The sequence below is a fragment of the Synchiropus splendidus genome, chromosome 10 (assembly GCF_027744825.2).
Source record: "Synchiropus splendidus isolate RoL2022-P1 chromosome 10, RoL_Sspl_1.0, whole genome shotgun sequence".
NCBI lineage: Eukaryota > Metazoa > Chordata > Actinopteri > Syngnathiformes > Callionymidae > Synchiropus > Synchiropus splendidus.
The window spans coordinates 13,850,072-13,867,946 of NC_071343.1; the positions used below are offsets into that span (position 1 = coordinate 13,850,072).

The window sequence follows — 17,875 nt, forward strand, 5'->3', positions numbered from 1 at the left end:
AAAAAAAAGTCTTCCCAATAAAATAAAAACAGAGCTTCATATTCATACTTCTCTTATAACGTTGCTCTTGAAACAGAAAACAGAATGATGGATACATTTTATGAGCCATCCCTCTATGGGTATGTCCTCTTCTTCGTGGTGTATTCCATTGATAAATAATTTTAGGATTTCCGCAGAAAATGTCAACATTAGCACATAAAATGTCTCTATGGGTCAGTGTGATGTCACATTCAAATAATAAATCAACTAAATATTTTTTCTTAGGCTTTAAATGATTTAAGAGCGAGGTGAACGTTGCGAGTTGTGGACGAACATTTGTCGACGGTCCCTGAGCGAAGCCCGGCTGCTGAGCGTCTCTCACCGCCAAACACTCGTGAAACCTGCGGACTCGGGCTGCGTGTCTGCCGACGCTGCGACCCCAAACTAACTTCTCCTCGTCACCTGCGAGGACTTTGGAGCGGGCTCGCCTTCTTCAGCCAACAGATGCGACATGCTTGGCCAAATGATTCCCACTCCAACTGTCCTCCCCGATTCAGCGCGCTTGGGAGAGGCGGCGTTCACTTGCTCCTCTATACAAACGGGATAAAGAACTCCTCCACCAAGTAGGAAGGTCACCGAAAGTAGCGGCAGAACCGCTCTTCACTATGCTTTGGGCTCAATCTCTCACTTCAGAGAAGCAGCATTTGTAGCGTCGGGATTTTGTTTATTATTTTTTTTGTCTTGAAGTCGAGGGAGATCCCAAGAATCCAGACATGCCTGTGAGAAGAGGTCACGTTGCTCCACAAAACACATTCCTGGGAATGATCATTCGGAAATTCGAAGGTCAAAGTGAGTATATTTTTATGATTCATTTCATTAAATTCTCATTTTATTGTCTTTTGTGCAAATATATGTGCTTGAAATGTTTCTTTCATTGTGACAAATATTCTATATTTTTTTATTTAATCCGGAGCAATAAGGTCATTTACGGTATTTCTTTGTCACAGACCGGAAATTTGTGATCGCAAATGCCAGAGTGGAGAACTGTGCCATCATCTACTGCAACGATGGCTTCTGTGAGATGACTGGCTTCTCCAGACCGGACATCATGCAGAAGCCTTGCACCTGTGACTTCCTGCACGGTGACCTGACGGATGAGGAGGCCATCAGCCAGGTAGCCCAGGCGGTGCAGGGGTCGGAGGAGCGCAAAGTAGAGATCACCTACTACCGCAAGGATGGTGAGTCAGTGACCTGGTGCGGCGTATTGCTGTCACAGCTCATTTGGATCTTCTCAGAGGTCTCCAGAGAAAACCCACTATAGATGTCCATGGCATAACGTGACCTGACCAGCCACAGTCAGAATACATTCACTCCGTAAGGACACCCTAAAAATAGCATCATTCATCCCTAAAATAGCTTGATGTGCACGTGTGAAGTCGCTCGAAACATATGACAGAATCAAACATCAACTCCCTCATTAATGTTTCCAGCCTTGTGTTGTGGATCTGCTGTAACGTGCGCATGATTGTTGCCCAGGATTTCAAACGTTGTTGATCTGTCAATCAGAAAAATAATCACAACTTCACCAGACGCTGCGCCGGGATGATGCTAATGATAGACTGCTATTGTCTTTGCTGCTTTGCAGCACTTGAACTATTGAAATTTTTAAATTTCATTCAGTTCGAAACAGCAACGTTGACTACAGACTTGGCCGTCAGCTTCATACGACAATGTGCTGTTGATCTGTTATTTTCCAGCAAGAGAGATATTCATGGTTTGCGCTCTTTTGTGTCACGTGAACTTTCATCCCCGACTGACTGATTTATCATGCATAGATGTGGCCATCCCCACGTTTCACTGCAACAAAGGGTATCGCGATCTGGAGTCACACGCGCCACTGCATCCATAGGTCTATGTCCCGCCTTCTCATGCGCCTCTGTCTCTTGTCTCTCACACCCCAGTTGTTCCAGAGGTTGACTCTCAAGTCAATGTGTAATTTCTCTTTCTTTTTACTTCCCACCTTTAGCACTAGCATTATCATGACGCTAAAATTGCTAAGTCGATATAGATTCCCAGGAAGCTATTTCATACAATAAATAATATGACAATTTTCACTTGCAAATTATAATCCAAATATATGTTTATTTTCAAAGCTTCAGAAGCCTTTTGTTTATCACACAGCAGTGGCAGAGTCTGTAATAGAATAAAGGAGCTAAGTGACGCTACCTGCTGCTGATGGCTAATAATAAAGCAACCAACAGTCATTGAGCAGCAAGCTAAACATGTGTAGTGTAGGCTAGAGTAGCGCGAAAGCTGCAGCTTCAAGTTAGCAACACGTTATCCTCACGTTTATTTAACATTGAGTCCATTTATTTTTGCTATCTGGGAAAATAACCCAGCAGCACAGAGGCACGGCTAAGTAGAATCTGAATATGGAGTTTGAGTGTTGATACGTTTCCTTCTTGTCCTGCAGTGTTTCAAGATAGAGCTAGCGTTAGCCACATCATTTTTCACCATTTATTTATTATTATGAACTGTTGATAGTGTTGTGGCATGAGTTCAGGTGCTGAGCGCACAAGTGTTTTTGTCACCTTTGCATAGAAACAGTGCAAACTACCATTGCTAACACGGTGCTTGTCATTCATCGCCGGCCTTATCCTGCTCCTTGTATGAATGGTGCTGTGCAGAGGCAGCAATCCCGAGTCAGAGAGAATTAATATGATGTTACCGCTCCGTGACATAAATCCCCAGATTGACCACCTCCTGCCAAGCTCTCACATGAGCCTTTCATGGTCAGCATGACATCGCTGTGCAGTCAAATCCCAAAGAGCACCTACTGCAAGAACGCCATCGCAAGCCTCGCTGCTTTGCGTCCGAGATGCTGCCTCTTGTTGTGGTTTCATGTACAAACACTGCCACACAAAGCCGGGAAAAGTAATACTATTTTATTTAATCATAAGGAGCTGCATCTTAAATATTTAATTGTGAGTTAGATTCTAGGCCATGGATACATGTTTAATCTGCCATCGGCCGCGCCGATCCCCCTTTTGTTAATCAGAAGGAAACCAGAAACCAGCTGCTACACAGCAAAAATAGATTTTTAGGTTTCAGAGAACATGCTGACCAATTAGACGGAGCACTCATGACTGCTTGTTTTTTTTGTTTGTTTTTTTTTTTTTCACTAAACCGCATCTTTTAGTTCCCACCGTGAGCTGCGCTCCATCCCTATGTTGTGCGCCTGTAGTGTTAAAAGCGAGGAGGGATAAGAGCCGGTGAAACCTTCCAACATAATCATCGCTTTCTGTCTGTTCACAATCCTCCCTCGCTGCACACATCGCTGCTTCAAGACACAACTCTTAATACTCCTCAGAAGAATTTATGGCGGAGCGTGTGTGCTCATGAATAAAGATTTCGGGGCTGACAGTGCAGTGACTGGGAATGAGCAGCTTACAGAGTAAATGCATTAAACTGGTATGGAGGACACAATCCACACACAGCTATAGAGGAATGAAAGATTCATGGCACCCTCCGGAACATCCAGCTCTATTGATTCAAGTGGCTCCACAATTTGAAGCTGATCTACAGGCTCTGTTATAAGTTCATTTCAGCTTGTCCTTGTCGTTCAGATACATTCGTCTTTTCAAGATAACTTTTTTTTTTTTGTCATGAATGAAGTAGACCTTCAACTCATCTACTCTTTAGGCGACATGAAACACAATGGGGACGTCGGCTGTGAGCACAAGTGAAGGAGAAGGTGGGGGGTTAGTGGAGAGCGCAGGATTAGATATTGTGGAAGGTAATCTTCCTGCCCTATTGAGTCATCTGAAGAGAATCACCTCGCCCCTGAAGAGTTTGAGCTGCTGGTTTATTTGGTGGAAAATGTTTGTATTTGAGTGTAGGCGAGTGATGCAAGCTTATTGCAAGTACAGCGTGGAAGCATCCCCCTAAAGAAACGAGGCGGGGAGGGGCGACTGTGATGTTGAGCATGTGGGAAAGCTCCCTATGATTTTCTACCCAAACTTGCTGATTTGGTGTAAATAGCCCAACGTGTGACGTCCGGGACTCTACACCTCTCGGCAGCTTCTTATGTTACCCATGAGTTTTTTGGCTGCTATTTTCCAGGCATTTGTAGTAACTGTATATTGTTCATATTTGAATGATTTATTCACAGATATATGTCCACTGTTTTTTCTGTACTGCATTTGAACATCTGTCATTCAACCCCAAATTCTATGTTCAATAAAAACAAATCCCCTTAGCGGAATATAAGGGTTTAGCACATGAACATGGACTGACGTCTTTATGAAGTGAAGACATCAGACTGCATCTGTCTGCTGCTGAATTGAGCGGAGACAAATCGTGAGGATGGATGACTGACTGTCATGCCATCGACCAATTGACTCACACCCCCAAGTAATGCGCACCCCTGCTGTAGTGCTATTTTGGAGCTGCTGGCAGAACTCAGAGTGACCCCATTCGATACAGGCATTGACAAAACTCCTGGCGCCTTTACATTTTCTTTATACATCTGTCTCTTTTCCATGGCACAGCAACTGACTAGGGCTGTGTATCGGCAAGAGTCTGTTGCCACGATATGTATCGCGATACATGAGTGGTGATGCGATACATCGCGATGTACTGGAACACTAAAAAAAAAGTGAGATATTGTAATATTTGTTTATAAGAGTAAGAGCCTTATAATAAGAAACGCTTTAATTGCTGCAAACTAGTGGCTGGACGCCTTTCTTCAACTCAAATACCCAAACATATCTGAGTATTTATTTATTAAATAAGGACATGGCAGACTTATGATATTGATTCCTGCTACACACCTGCTCCAGCACTTACAGTCTCAGCAAATCAATAGCAATCTGTGGATCAACTTGGAATATTCTAGGACAAATTTGCACCGGCAAATTGGGACCTTAGTCTGCCTTTTATTGATCATAGATTCTCATTATCAATACGTCCACATTCACCATGTTTGTTGTTGTCATAAATTTTTGACTCTGGGCTGCTCCCCCTAGTGGGTATATTGGTGAACAGCAAGGAATGATGGAAGTATGTGATCAGTGACAGTGAAATTGTTTGAAATGGACCGGTACAGTTTCATACGTAATTGGAGCAGTCATGGTCCTTGAATAGTGATTCGGTCTGAATGTTTCGACCTGCTTTGCCGTCCAGTTTTCCTGCAACCTCCAAAAATCTTAAACTTATTCCATTTAATCGGAAGCTGGCATGTCTTGTGCAAATGTTTTTTTTGCCATTTAACTGGCTGATGTTGCTTAAAATGACTGGGCCAACTTGGTTTCTCAGGACCACTTCATCGACAAATCGACCAGATCACGCCAGTGAATGATCCCTCTCTTTACGACGCATTACATCTGTAATTAGGACCAACTAATCTTCTACGACTTCAGCTGCTAATGCTTGAGGACACGCTCATCAGTTTGGAGTCAGATAATGTTGGTTTTATTTCCTTATTGCTCATTGAGATAATGGCCTTCCACCATATAAATAGTCAGGCTGTGAGACATTTATGGGCCCTCAAATGCCCATTAGAACAAACATTTGCCTGAAGTGAACATAAAAAATACACGTTCTCATTATGGGCTTTTGAATGAAATAAACACTTTAATTATTGTTGCTTATTAGCTATTTTTGAATTCAACTAGCCATGTTAACCATTCAGAAAATGTGATTAAATTTAGCATTGTTACGATCATAGCCCTTTCGCTAAGTGACTAGCTCGTCCAGTCACTGTGTCTTTTATTTTTTACTTCATTTAAAGGTGAGATGATCATCATTCATATTGAAATTCAAGAAGACGCTTATGTCTTTGTCACAATCTATTTTTGACAACTTTTTAAACCTTATAGTTATTGTGTTTTAGAGCTCGTACAAGTCCTATTTTTAAGTGACAGACAGGCTGGACACTTGCCTGTAGTCCAGGTGAAACTATACATATGCTCCAGATTCAGAATTTTAATAACATGAAGACAAGACTCACCACATCTGCTCAGTTATTAACAATCATTTGCCTGGGAGATTATTTTAATGGCAGTTTGGTGTTGGATGTTGTCTCCAGTTTTGACAGCACAGCAGCACTAGCCCATATAAATGAAGTCACATCAGTTAAATGAGCTAGAAAGCCTTGAACACAGGGTGTTCTAAACGCCTTGCGCTGCTGCTTGGTGGCCACCTCTGATCGGGATTGTCCCTGGAAATTCAGAAAAAGTCATGGCTGGAAGCGGCAGCCGCAGCTACAAAGCCGGAGTGTTCAGTGAAAAGGCAGTAAGTTAAGCTGCTTATGTGTATCTTTAGAAAAATGAAGTACTGGAACAACGCCGCGGACCCGACGGGCGCGTTCAGCACAACAGCTTATAGTTTTTGTCTTTTGCGAACACCGACGACGGAGCGCGAGGGGAAGCTGCCACGTGTGCCTACTTCCAGCGAGGATGCATAATCAATGAGATAAATGCTTTCCCCTGATGGCTCTGTGCAGCTATCCTGTTCCACTGGGTGTAATAATACTTTGTACTCGAATGAGTCTTAACAAAAGGAAGCCGACACCGTGCAGCAGGCAAGTTAAATGGATAATGGCTACATAACAGTGGCAGCTTAGCTGAGCGTGCTGAATGATCAGAGACATGTGGTGTGCGTGGGTGCTGGGTTTCATAGGTGACTCCCCAGCAAGGGGACTGAAGTGCAGTGAACCCCCCGGTGAGTTGTCAGTGGCAGGAGAGCTAAGGGACGGAGACACTCCAGGGTCAACGCTGCAGCGGGTTTTCTGCAGGACACTTGGATGGCTTCCCTTGAAAAGAGCACATCCATTTTTCATCACCCGCAGTGTTTATTGCACGAGTGAAGTGGCTCATTGGTGCTCAGCATATTTTTGTTCAAGACCTGAAACAAGGATGCGCTTACGACCAAACCTTTTACCAAGTACAAACTTGCCGATGCTTTATCAGTCAGCAATAAAACTGCTGTAAAGGATGAGGCAAAGTGACAGTGACGGCCCTCTATCAGTTATAGAAAATAAATCAGTTGTTGCTAACTGGTTTGAAATCCCACCATAAACTGAAAAAAAGGTTGCATGACCTGACCTGAGCCACTCATTGGTGACGCTGGATGGTAAATACTACACTGAAAGACGCATTGTACTTCTTGATTTTGACTTCTTATGGTCCTGTTTTTGTGCTTTAAACTTCAAAGCTAAAGATTTTGAATTCAACTGAGATATCTATCGAGCGTTCAGGTCTCTTTTCATTCATGCTGCATGACCTTCAGATACAAAAGGGAGTGTTATTTTGCTCAGAAATATTGGATTTTGTTGTATTCAAAGACACAAAAAGTGTTCTGTTTTCGAATATATATTTCCAAATTAAGTTTAAATATGAAAAACATCAGGTGGATCAGTCGTTGTTTGGACTCCACATAATCTCTTAATTCTTAAGATTTTTCTCTTGGAAGACGTATCTTTTACAGACAAAAACAATGATAATAAAGTATTTCTTTATTGAAAGTTGATCTGTATTGCTTTCTTTTTTCTTCTCTTTAATGTTAATAAGGATGCAATGTTATGCAGAGGTGTACTGATAATGATTCCCCTTCCTGGGGAGACAAAATATTTGAGAATCGCTGCACTAGACCTAATCACAGGTTCGCCTGAGATGCTGAAACTCTGGCATTGGCCATTGCATTTGTAGGAGATTTAAAAAAAACAAAAAAAAACAAAGACAGTGACAATTACAGATGTCCAGTTCTAGCTGGTTGAAAAAAAAAAGGGAAGGTACAGAAAAAGAAATGAATTGGATGGATTTTACTAAAACAAAATGTGAAAAACAATATTACACAAGATAAAAATAACTTTTGGGGAATTTTCATTATTTTGCAAAGGTGGTGCGTTTAGAGAGTTTCAAAATGTGGAAAATGTGTGTAATGAGTCTATGATCATTGTTAAATTATTTTATCCAGCTCTTGAAATATGTTTTTGCCAACTCTAAATCTAACTCTAAAAAAAAAAAAATCCACACATTCTTTTCAGTACTGCATTAATAATTTCCACCTTGAAAAGGAGGATTGAATCATTCATCATTCCCAAAACTAGCAAACACTGTGAGCCACCTTTGATCTCCGAAATTCATCCTGCTAGCTTGAGTGACCTTTGATCTGTGGCGGCACGGCTGGCATTCCTTGAACTGTTGCTCACCTGATTTCTCTTTGCTAAGGCGAGGAAGGTGTGAGTTTGTAATTTTTCGAGTCTCTAAACTCTCCCCTCCAGTCCATTAATCTTTTATGATTGTTTGTCTTCCCTGGCGAGTTACACGCACTTCTGCTAAGTGCCTCTGCAACGATTCTCTGTCCCGCTAGAGCCAGTGAGTAAATGTCACCGCCTATTTGTTTTGGAACGTGCCATTTCTTTCACTAATAAAGTATTGATATTGGACCAGAGCGCATTGACAGCTGTCTGCTTTGAATCATAGGTGTGATATGCAGCTGGATGGTGGTGTTGCTCATCTGCTGCCCAAGGTTTGGAAGAGGAAGGTTTGGAGGACTAGCAGATGGAGCCTTGAAGTGAATCAAAACACAGGTGTCATTTCCAATTCTTTTACACACAGGTGATCTGAACCCGTCGGGACGCTTGTGTTGGAGGCACTAATCTTGATATTAACCTCCATACCATCTGCTTTTTCCCCCCTATTAATCACTTTCAGCGCCCCCCTCATTCAGCCGTGTGATTATAGTCAAAGAGAAATCTCATGAATCGATAAAAGCGAACACAAATGAGGTGTTGTTGGCGCTGCTTGTGATCCCTGATGGCTCCGCTGACACTGATTGAAGATGAAATTAGGCCAGGCACAGCGGCTCACAGCGGCCTTCATTGAGGCGAGATATGGCCAGGAGGCCTGAAGAATCCAAACAAGGGGCTAGCTTACATGGCCTCCACTTCCATGCCCTGCTCCCGATTGGCTATGCCCCAGTAACAGTGCGTTCTGACTTTAGCAGAATCGCCCTGAACGAGAACATGTCAGTTTTCATTAGGAGACGAAGGCGGCACTGTTTAAAATGCTGCACTTCACTAGTAGGACGATACATAAACCATTTCCCCACATTATTATTCATGTTTCTACCTCCAGCGCAACCCAGCTTATGCAGATTATGAAAATGAATCAGCACATGAATTGTTCAGGATGTGCCGGGCTCCGTGTCTACCAAACTCTGGTGTGTGTTTCCCATATGGCCTGAATATTTCATGCCCCGTATTACCTGGGATTGGAGATCGGTAGAATATGTTGGGCTCAGAAGGGAGCTCTGTCTTTGCCAAGGTCACTGCGGAGAGGTGCCTGTAGCCTGGTAGGTCTGTGGGGTGGACTGTCTGAGGGCCGCAGAGCTAGTGTTTGACAGCAAACTTCTTCCAGGGCTGCATGAACATGGCAAAAATGATACACATTTGGATCATTATTGTGCTCACGAGCCTTCAGTCTTATTGAAAATATTGCTTTAGTTTTTAAGGGAACACAATGTATGAGCAGTTTTAATATGAATAGATATTTTAAAACAGATCATTTTGGGTTTTACAACAACTAGTGTGATAAAGAAGTGCAAATCCATTCAAACGATACAACAATACATAAAGGAATGCTGTTGCAATGTCTCTCTTTATTTCCCTGATATTTTGTGCTACAGCCATAAAGTCACTCGCATGAACATGACCAATAATGTGTAGCAACAGACGTATACGTATAGGCTTGATACTCTCGTGAGGCACGGTTGCTATGCATTTTCTCCGAGCCACCGCTCATTGAAATGGCAGCATGTTTGCATTCGCTGGACTCCGCCATCAGACTGGAGGCGTGTTGTGTTTGTTTAACATGAAGCTTCAGTGAACCATAAGATCATACGTATGTATCGGCTGTGTGAGAGAAGCTCTGGGATTTTCTTATGCTATCGCCGCATTTGGTCGCAGTCTGAAGCCCTGGAAACTCCTCACAGCCAAGGTTGTGCTCACAATTACAATTGAATTATTTGCGCCGCCCTAATAAAGTCTTTTCACGCTTAAGCTCTTATAAGTTTTTATGGAAAAAAAAAAGGGCATGATCGTAAAAAACGGTTTGTGCAAGCAGAAATTTGAATTAAAGTCCAGCCGCCTTTCTAAAGAATCTCCTCAAACCCGCACCTTGCGATAGTTCATACAAATTTCCCGCTGTCCCCAAATTTGGTGGCAAAAATATGAGGTCGCAATCTGGGGCCCTGTAAATGCATGTATTGTGGCAGCCAAAATCATGATCACGATTCATGTGCGAGTGTTCTGCCCAGTCTTTCACCTTCCAAACATTTCAAACAGGTTGTTTTTTTTTTTTTTTACATTGTCGTTGTTCCTCCGGTGAGGATATTTTGTTTATTTAGTTGGTTCCAATCTGGGTGTGAAGGGGATTTTTGCTCTTGGAAACCTTCGAGCTCACCTTGAATTGCTTCTTATAAATGTTTGTTCATAAGCCTCCACTTTCCTTGTGATGGACAGGTGACCTACAATAGTGACCCTCAGTGGGTTCCGCTGTGCTTGTAGCATAAAGAATATTTATTTGAAGTTACTGTTGGAGTCAACTTATTTTAGACAGGTCGCTAAACAAGGATGTACAATATTGGCGCTACTTTTCTGCCTTGGTATTAACTTCAACAACGGTTATATGTACAAATATATTGTTAGCTGTCAGAAAATCAAAGTTCACCACGCATTTCCGGGCGCATTTGAAACACTGTGAAATGAACAAAGTGAACCCTCTTAACTCTCTTGTCAGAGTCAGTTGTCTCATGATGAAGGCAGGGTTTAGGCCAAGGGTCTCAAACTCGACTGATCGGGGGGCTGCCAGAGGCAAAAGTCTTGTTGAGGCTTGGCTGAAGGCCGGTGGAGTAAGAGGTCTTGTGGTTTTGCTGCTTGTTTTTGGTCATTTTGCTTCATCTGATGTTATTTGTTTGCAATAAAAATAATTCCATTCATGTCAATGTCGCCACAGTGGATCATCTTCCTCCATCTCACCCTGTCCTCTGCTTCCTCTTCTCTCAAAACTACAAACCTCATGTCCTCCTTCACCACCTGCATAAATCTCCTCTTTGGCCATCCTCTTGACCTGCTGTGTGGCAGTTCCAACCCCAACAACTACCAATGTACACGGCCCAACCATCTCAGTCTAGCCTTTAAAAAAAAAGACCATAAGCCATCCAAAAAAATCGCAAGCTAAAATTTGTCACCCAGTGGTGGGCCGCAAAACTGCATCCTGAGGGCCACAAATGGCCCACGGGATGCAAGTATGAGACCCCTGGTTTAGGCAGCCGTCATAGTGAGACCCAAGACCAGAAGCACATGATAATATTGTAGAAATATAGAGGAGAAAAAGGTAATTGCCTAAAGTCACAGCCCCAGTGTGGGAATGTCAGGATTCGAACCTGAGCAAGATGAGCCCAACAACATGGACAAGCGAGTTTGTTGAATTTGTTCTATGACAACAAAGCAACACATCGAACATGCATGCCGACTATTACTGTAATGACTAATAAAGGTATTTCAGTTATTCCAAATACATTTTGTCAGCGATGGTAAAAATACATTTTCAACAGATTGGTTGCTTTAGTCTAAAAAGTATAGTTGACAATATTTGAATGAATCTTTGTCCCACAAAATGGAATGAATTCTAGCCCAGAGAAATCATGTTCAATAGTCTACATGTGAATGTGACTTCTAAAACATATATCACGCAGTCCAGCGTGTTGTTTGGAAGAGGGAAACAAGTCTACATGCCAGGAGCGTGTTGTACTTCAGCACTACTCTGTTTGACCCGTGAGTCGATGTAATAATAGTTGTAGCAGTGCTGTCCCTTGATTAAGCAGGAATGTTTGAATAATTTATGATGGAAATATAATCTCCAGTAATGAAATTTCCACGATGAGCACGGAGCGTATGCATAACAATCAGTGGGCTTCAGCAGGTGTGAACCCACATTTTGGCTCTCGGAGGCAGCTTCTTTACAGATCTCAGGAGAATTTTTTTTTTTTTTTTTTTTTTTTTTTTTTTTTTTTTGCTCGTCGACTGTGTCTTTGTCACTAAAATTAATCTTGTCAAGGAGCCGCGTACTCGCTTGATGGTGATGCCTTAAGTAGGCGCGCAGGAGATGAAAGAAAAGTTGAAAAGCCTTTAACCCAAATGTTCTGCTGCACAATATCCTGCGTGTTTTCACATTGGTGACGCTGGAGTCGTCCTCAACTGTAAAGGTCAACTGGAGAATAATCCATATTGTGCTGAAGCGGCGAGGCCAAGAATCTATCTCTGTAGCGTAGATGTTGCCAAAATTGCACCTCAAAGCATTTTCATGTGCATTTATTGATACAAGCCGCAGTGAGGCCTATTAATACAACACGGCTGTGAAAAAGCTTCTGCAATAGAATGACTCATTTATACATTGTTGGCCGGAATACACTGTAGTTGACTGAATTGAGAAATGGACGCCATTAATGATACAGAAACAAATGCAGTCGCTAAGTACTACCTCCTGCAATGGGAAGCATTTTTACTTGACTGATGTCGTAGTATTTGTACGGCATCATCAAAACATAGTGGCCGCAACCGCGTTTTAGATGACACACCTGTGTCGCTTTTCAGTTACTAGGGCGGTGACGCGTCCCACTGTCCTTAACTAAAACACTTTAACTAAAACTAAAACACTACACAAATGTGTAGCCATATTTGTGAGGTTTTTTTGGTATGTCACTCAAAGATTTAAACTTGTCTTTTTTAGAAAATCGGGATAATCTATATTCGCTATTCTTATCATTTGTCAATTGCAACTCTCATTTTTTTTTATCAATTTTGACATTTTTGGTGACTTTTTCTGGTGTTTTAAAAGATGTAGTATTCCTTTTTTTGCCATTTCAAAGGACCATGAGGTTGGCAGACCTGTATTCTGGGTGGTCAAGGTCCCTTTTGTAGCTTCTAGCAATCCAAAATCTGAGTGCACTTGCTCAGAAGCCTGCGCACACCAAGACCTCTTTTCTACCTTTGAGCATGATTATTGTGCTCGACATCATGAGCACCAGGGAGCTGAGCTTTTGGGGTCACACACATGCCACATTTTAACCAATAATGGCAAAATTGTGCAATGTCCCTCTGAAAATCCGAGTCCAACTCTTGGGCAAAGCAGGCTGTTCTGACAGCATCTAATGCTTCCATAGCATATCCAGTAAAATATCTCAGACTTCTGACAAAGCTTTAGTATTTGCCATGAGTGCTTTGAGTCTGTTCACAGCCTCCAAAACTTTAACTGTATTGGTACCATGGTAACAATACTGCAATGGCAGAATATGCAGCTAGTCATCTGTGGAATTATGATTTAGAGAATTTCTTATTTGTGCAAGAATTATTAGAATATAGATGAGGCCTACAGGGGGATACTCTTTAAAAAACAAAGGGTTTGCCAACCTCAGGGTCCTTTGGCAATGGCAAAAATGAGTACTACATCTTTTAAAACACCAGAAAAGTCACCAAAAATGTCAAAATTGATAAAAAAAAGAGATTTGTAATTGACAGATAAGAAAATAGAGCAAAAATAGGTGATCCCGAAATCTTTGAGTGACATACCATTCTGAAAACCTCATATATATGGCTACAAGTTGGTATAGGTTTGGTTTTGTGCACTTTTTTTTTAAGTTAAGGAGACCAGTGGTCCATCTATTCATCCACATCAGGACCTTGAAGAGTTTTGCCTTCTGGCTCAGCTCTTTTCATCAGAATTGTTCTGTAAAGTGAACATCCATTGAACTTAACTTCCATCACCCTGTCACCTTTGAACAACCCTGCAATTTATAAAACTTTTTCTCTGCTTAGCCATGTATAGACTGGAGACTGCTCAGGAAAATTGCCCTTGAGCATGTTTGTAGCAGTCTGTGTGTGGTATAATAAAATAGATTACTTTCCCCTCGCAGGGAGCCATAAAAGGTTCTCTTCTTCATAATAGGCGGTTAGATGAATTGGCTGGGGAATGGACTCACAATTTACTTTAGAAACCACAATTAACCCAAAAGGAAATCAGCTTTCGTAGCACAAACTAGAAGATGCCGACCTCAGGATCTGTGTGGAACCTTGTTTTCAAAACCTCAGGGAGAGCTCCTTCAGTTGTAAAGACACCGGATAAATACCATCAGAGTTGTCTGCTTTTTAGTGACAGGTAGTCTCACACCTTGTAATTGTACATCAACAGCTGTGTGTATTTATGAAGAGTGCCTACAGATATTGAGAGACTAAACAGAGTTTATTCTACCTAATCTAAGATATATATATATAAAGACTACCGAAAGTTAAGTGACTTATCTTGCTCAATCCTGACTGGGTGGAAACCAGAGCTTCGCGTCATGATTACCCATTCACAACCGAGGAACCTCTCTCTTGCCCAACGTGTGTCTGTTTAAGTGGTTGCTGTCAGTGTGTAACCTCCCATGGACTGGCAACCTGTCTGGGCTGTCTCCTGTCTTCAGCTTAGTGTCAGTTTGGGTCGGCTTGAGTGACTCGTGGCCTCGCTTTGTCAAAATATTTGTAGGCCAGGGATGAAAAAATACACAGACTGAAACGGCTGTCAACTTGACTTTTTTAAGTTTAAGGAAGTCGTTGGTAAGCAAGATTTTCCGAAAAATTGATTAGCATGGAGCTCGGCGCGCACTGACTGACGTCGGAACGCGACATAATCGCCGAGTCGAAATTGTTTTTGCTGAAAAAACAACGTTTTCCTCGTCCTGTAATCATCTTCCACCACTCACTGTTATGCACTTCCGAGCTCCATCCAACTCCCATCAAAGGAGTAAAGATGATGTGACTGACTCATGAGAATTTGTCACAAACATTAGCTTCCATTTCCCTAAAGCTGCCAACATTGCGGAACTAAGTGGCTGATAATTGGATACTGATGTTTGGAATGCATTTGTTGAGACAAAACCAGGGCTTCTTGGATGTGTGATGCAACCAGGGCTGCAACTATTATTTTCGTTGTTGACTTATCTATTCATTTTTTTTTTTCGATTAGTCGTCCAATCGCGATGACCTTTGTTTGGACCTATTTTGATTTTCTGTTTAACCTAAAGTAGCTTAAATCATCTCACTGTGGTACTCCGACACCATACATTATTAAACAAGTATATTAAAATAATGACACATAATCCAGGACCATGTATTAACCCTGTGAAGCATGAAGTATGAAACAGTTGACAGAGAGCTCCAGCTCTTTATTGGTCCTTGGGAATAATTTTAAGTGTTCATATCTGATCAACATCCCAGACAAAAGGTGTTATTTGAATGATAATCTAAAACGATACATGTTCAGTTTAGCTCCCTGGTTCAGTTCTGGTTATTATTAGGAGGAGAGACACTGAGGACATTTCACTACATCAATGTAAAAAAAAAAAATCACATTAGTAAGCGCAGATGTGATGTGTACAAGTTAGCTCCGCGCTAACTGACATGCTAGCAGTTAGCTCGAGGGTGTGTGGTGTCACAGACCAAACACGGAACACTCCCTCATCATTCTACTATGGTGTCGAAGGGGTTCGCTCATCCTTAAGACACGTTTATCTTCGCAAACACAACGGAGCCACACTTTTGAACACTACGACCCATCGGCGCTCCAACTCCTCCGTAACTGTGACTGAGGCGGTCAGTCGGAGGTGGTGACGCAGAGCCTGGGCCACGCAGCGGCGGCGGCCAGTTGGAGTGGGACCTCAGTCAGGAACCCATTAAAGGAACAGAAATCAAAACATATCTTAATATTTCCAGAGAATGTGATATATTCTCACTGCTTCTCAATAACAACCAGTTCTCGATGCCCATCCTGTGGCCCGTGTGTGTCTACACCAACAGCAACACGACGCATCGACGCACAGATTTTGACGTCAAATTTTTGTTGTGAATGTTATCGACATTAATGTCTCGCATATAAATGCCAATATTCCAGGTCCCACTTTGGATTTTAAAGACCTGTGCTTGAACTGACATGGCAACATATTGTAGAAGTTATCTGAGCGGCCCGAAATGATACCGCAGTCAAGGTCTCACGTTCCCAGCTCCGGCCAGCTTCGTCCTTCATTTCAACCAAGACTTCCACTCTCTCCATCCCTGGCCAATAGTGAATGACTAATTCAATCTTGTCCCAGCTACGGTGAGCAGTTGTAGATAAACACTATGGACAAATGACTGTGACAGAATATGTTAAATGCAAAATTATATTTATAGATAACGTCTGTTTGAAGCTACAATTCAATTTACTCCCATTGGAGTAGCCTATTTCTTGAGGATCATAGCTCGATGACTGACAGATAAATATGTCCAGAGAATGAGTCAGTCAAACCTACTGCAGTAGTCCGGTGGCACCTGGGATTCACTCTCTCCCCTGCAGTGCCTCCTGGTTCAGAAGGGTCAAGTGGCACGGGATGAATGAGTGAATGAATAATGCATATCAAAGTATTCCCGTGTGTGTGTGTTAGCAAGTGCTAAAAATAGAACACACATTCGTTTTGGTTTGTTTTCAAATGCAATTTCTGCTGTTTTCTGGGAATCGAAGTGTCCAAAGTGAGTGTGAAATATGTACCACTGGAAGTCCTGCGTAGTCTCTGACGCAAGCATTAGAAGGAAGAATACCTCACTTGTTCCTAGCTGATCGCAGAGGCCATGAGAAGCATGCGACCATACGCCTCTCTGAGTTTGGAAGAAAAGGGCCCTTGAGTGGCAGAAATCCCCCTTTCGAAGCTTAAATAATGTGACTTTCCTGTGAGCGTCGCCGAAATCATAAACAATGCATGTGATTAACAGATGAAACGAATGGCTTTGATTTGGTGACTGCCATTTTGTTCTTGGAAGTCTTGCATGTGAGAGAGCGCTCATTAGTTTAATGCTCAGATCAGAAGGTGAAGATGTGAGAGCTCATCGCCTCCGCTGAGGCGCTAAACGCTCGCCACTCAGGAAGATGGGGTCGTCGGTTTTCAAAGGTGCGAATGTGTCCAGCGGATTTCCTCACCTCGGTGGGTTCCGTTGTCTCCGCGTGAATAAAGGTTTTATAAAAATATGTCCCTCTTTGATCCATTCTGACAAAGGTGACATTCAGCAGGGCACAAGATGAAAAGAGGACCCCTGGGGTTTAGCCTTTAGACATGGACACCACGTTCCATCAGTTGAAATGAATGTGGAATATTGCTATGCTGAACACACGGCGTGACCGGAGTCCATTATGAATAAAGGAGGTCAACATTGTATATTTTCATCATTGTTTTTGTTTCACAGTGATGCATAAAAAACAATGCTAATATGCATGCTATGTGCTAAGGCTAAAAGCAGATTGCTGAGTTGCTTGCTAGCTTTTCAAACATAAATCTGTGAGTCAAAATACAATCCTGTGAGTTCGCTGAAAAACTTGTAATGCACCAAGGAAGCAAATGTATTGGCCATCTTCATATTGACTTGGAAAAAAAAGCATATATCAAGGTTAGCTTGATAAAGTAGCACTGGTATAAGAACATACATTCCTTCCTAGGTATTTTCATTCAGTCAACGTGCGACAAATTCTTGCTGTAGTAGGGAAACTGACACATTTATGGCGACTGTGCTGTAACTACATGCGAAACAGTACAGGTCTTTTTTTTGCTTCAAATTTACTTCCTCTCTAGATGAAGGGCTAAAATGTGGCTGCTCTCTGATCCGCTATGTTGCCGTTTCACTGACTTTAAAACCCGCCTCTGCATTGACCAACTTCTTTCATGCGACTTAAAAGGCAGGAGGAAGTTGCTTTGGTCACTGGTGACTATTCTGGAGTGAAGAGTGGAGTGGAGTGTCAGCCTGACTCTGGAACACTGGTATGCAGTGGAG

The 17,875-nt window shown here is 42.2% G+C and overlaps 1 protein-coding gene across 4 annotated transcripts in view; it reads left to right on the forward strand.

Moving 5' to 3' along the window:
* Positions 1-391: 391 nt before the first annotated feature.
* Positions 392-17,875, forward strand: part of LOC128765920 (potassium voltage-gated channel subfamily H member 7-like) — a 57,089-nt gene continuing 39,605 nt past the window's right edge. For 3 of the 4 annotated variants that reach the window (XM_053877167.1, XM_053877170.1, XM_053877171.1), the window contains exons 1-2: positions 392-828; positions 987-1,217. In XM_053877167.1, the coding sequence (XP_053733142.1) occupies positions 753-828; positions 987-1,217 (307 nt within the window). In that variant the 5' untranslated portion in view covers positions 392-752. Of the gene's footprint in view, positions 829-986; positions 1,218-17,824; positions 17,863-17,875 lie in introns of those variants that run through there. The other variant, XM_053877169.1, reaches the window with a different exon arrangement.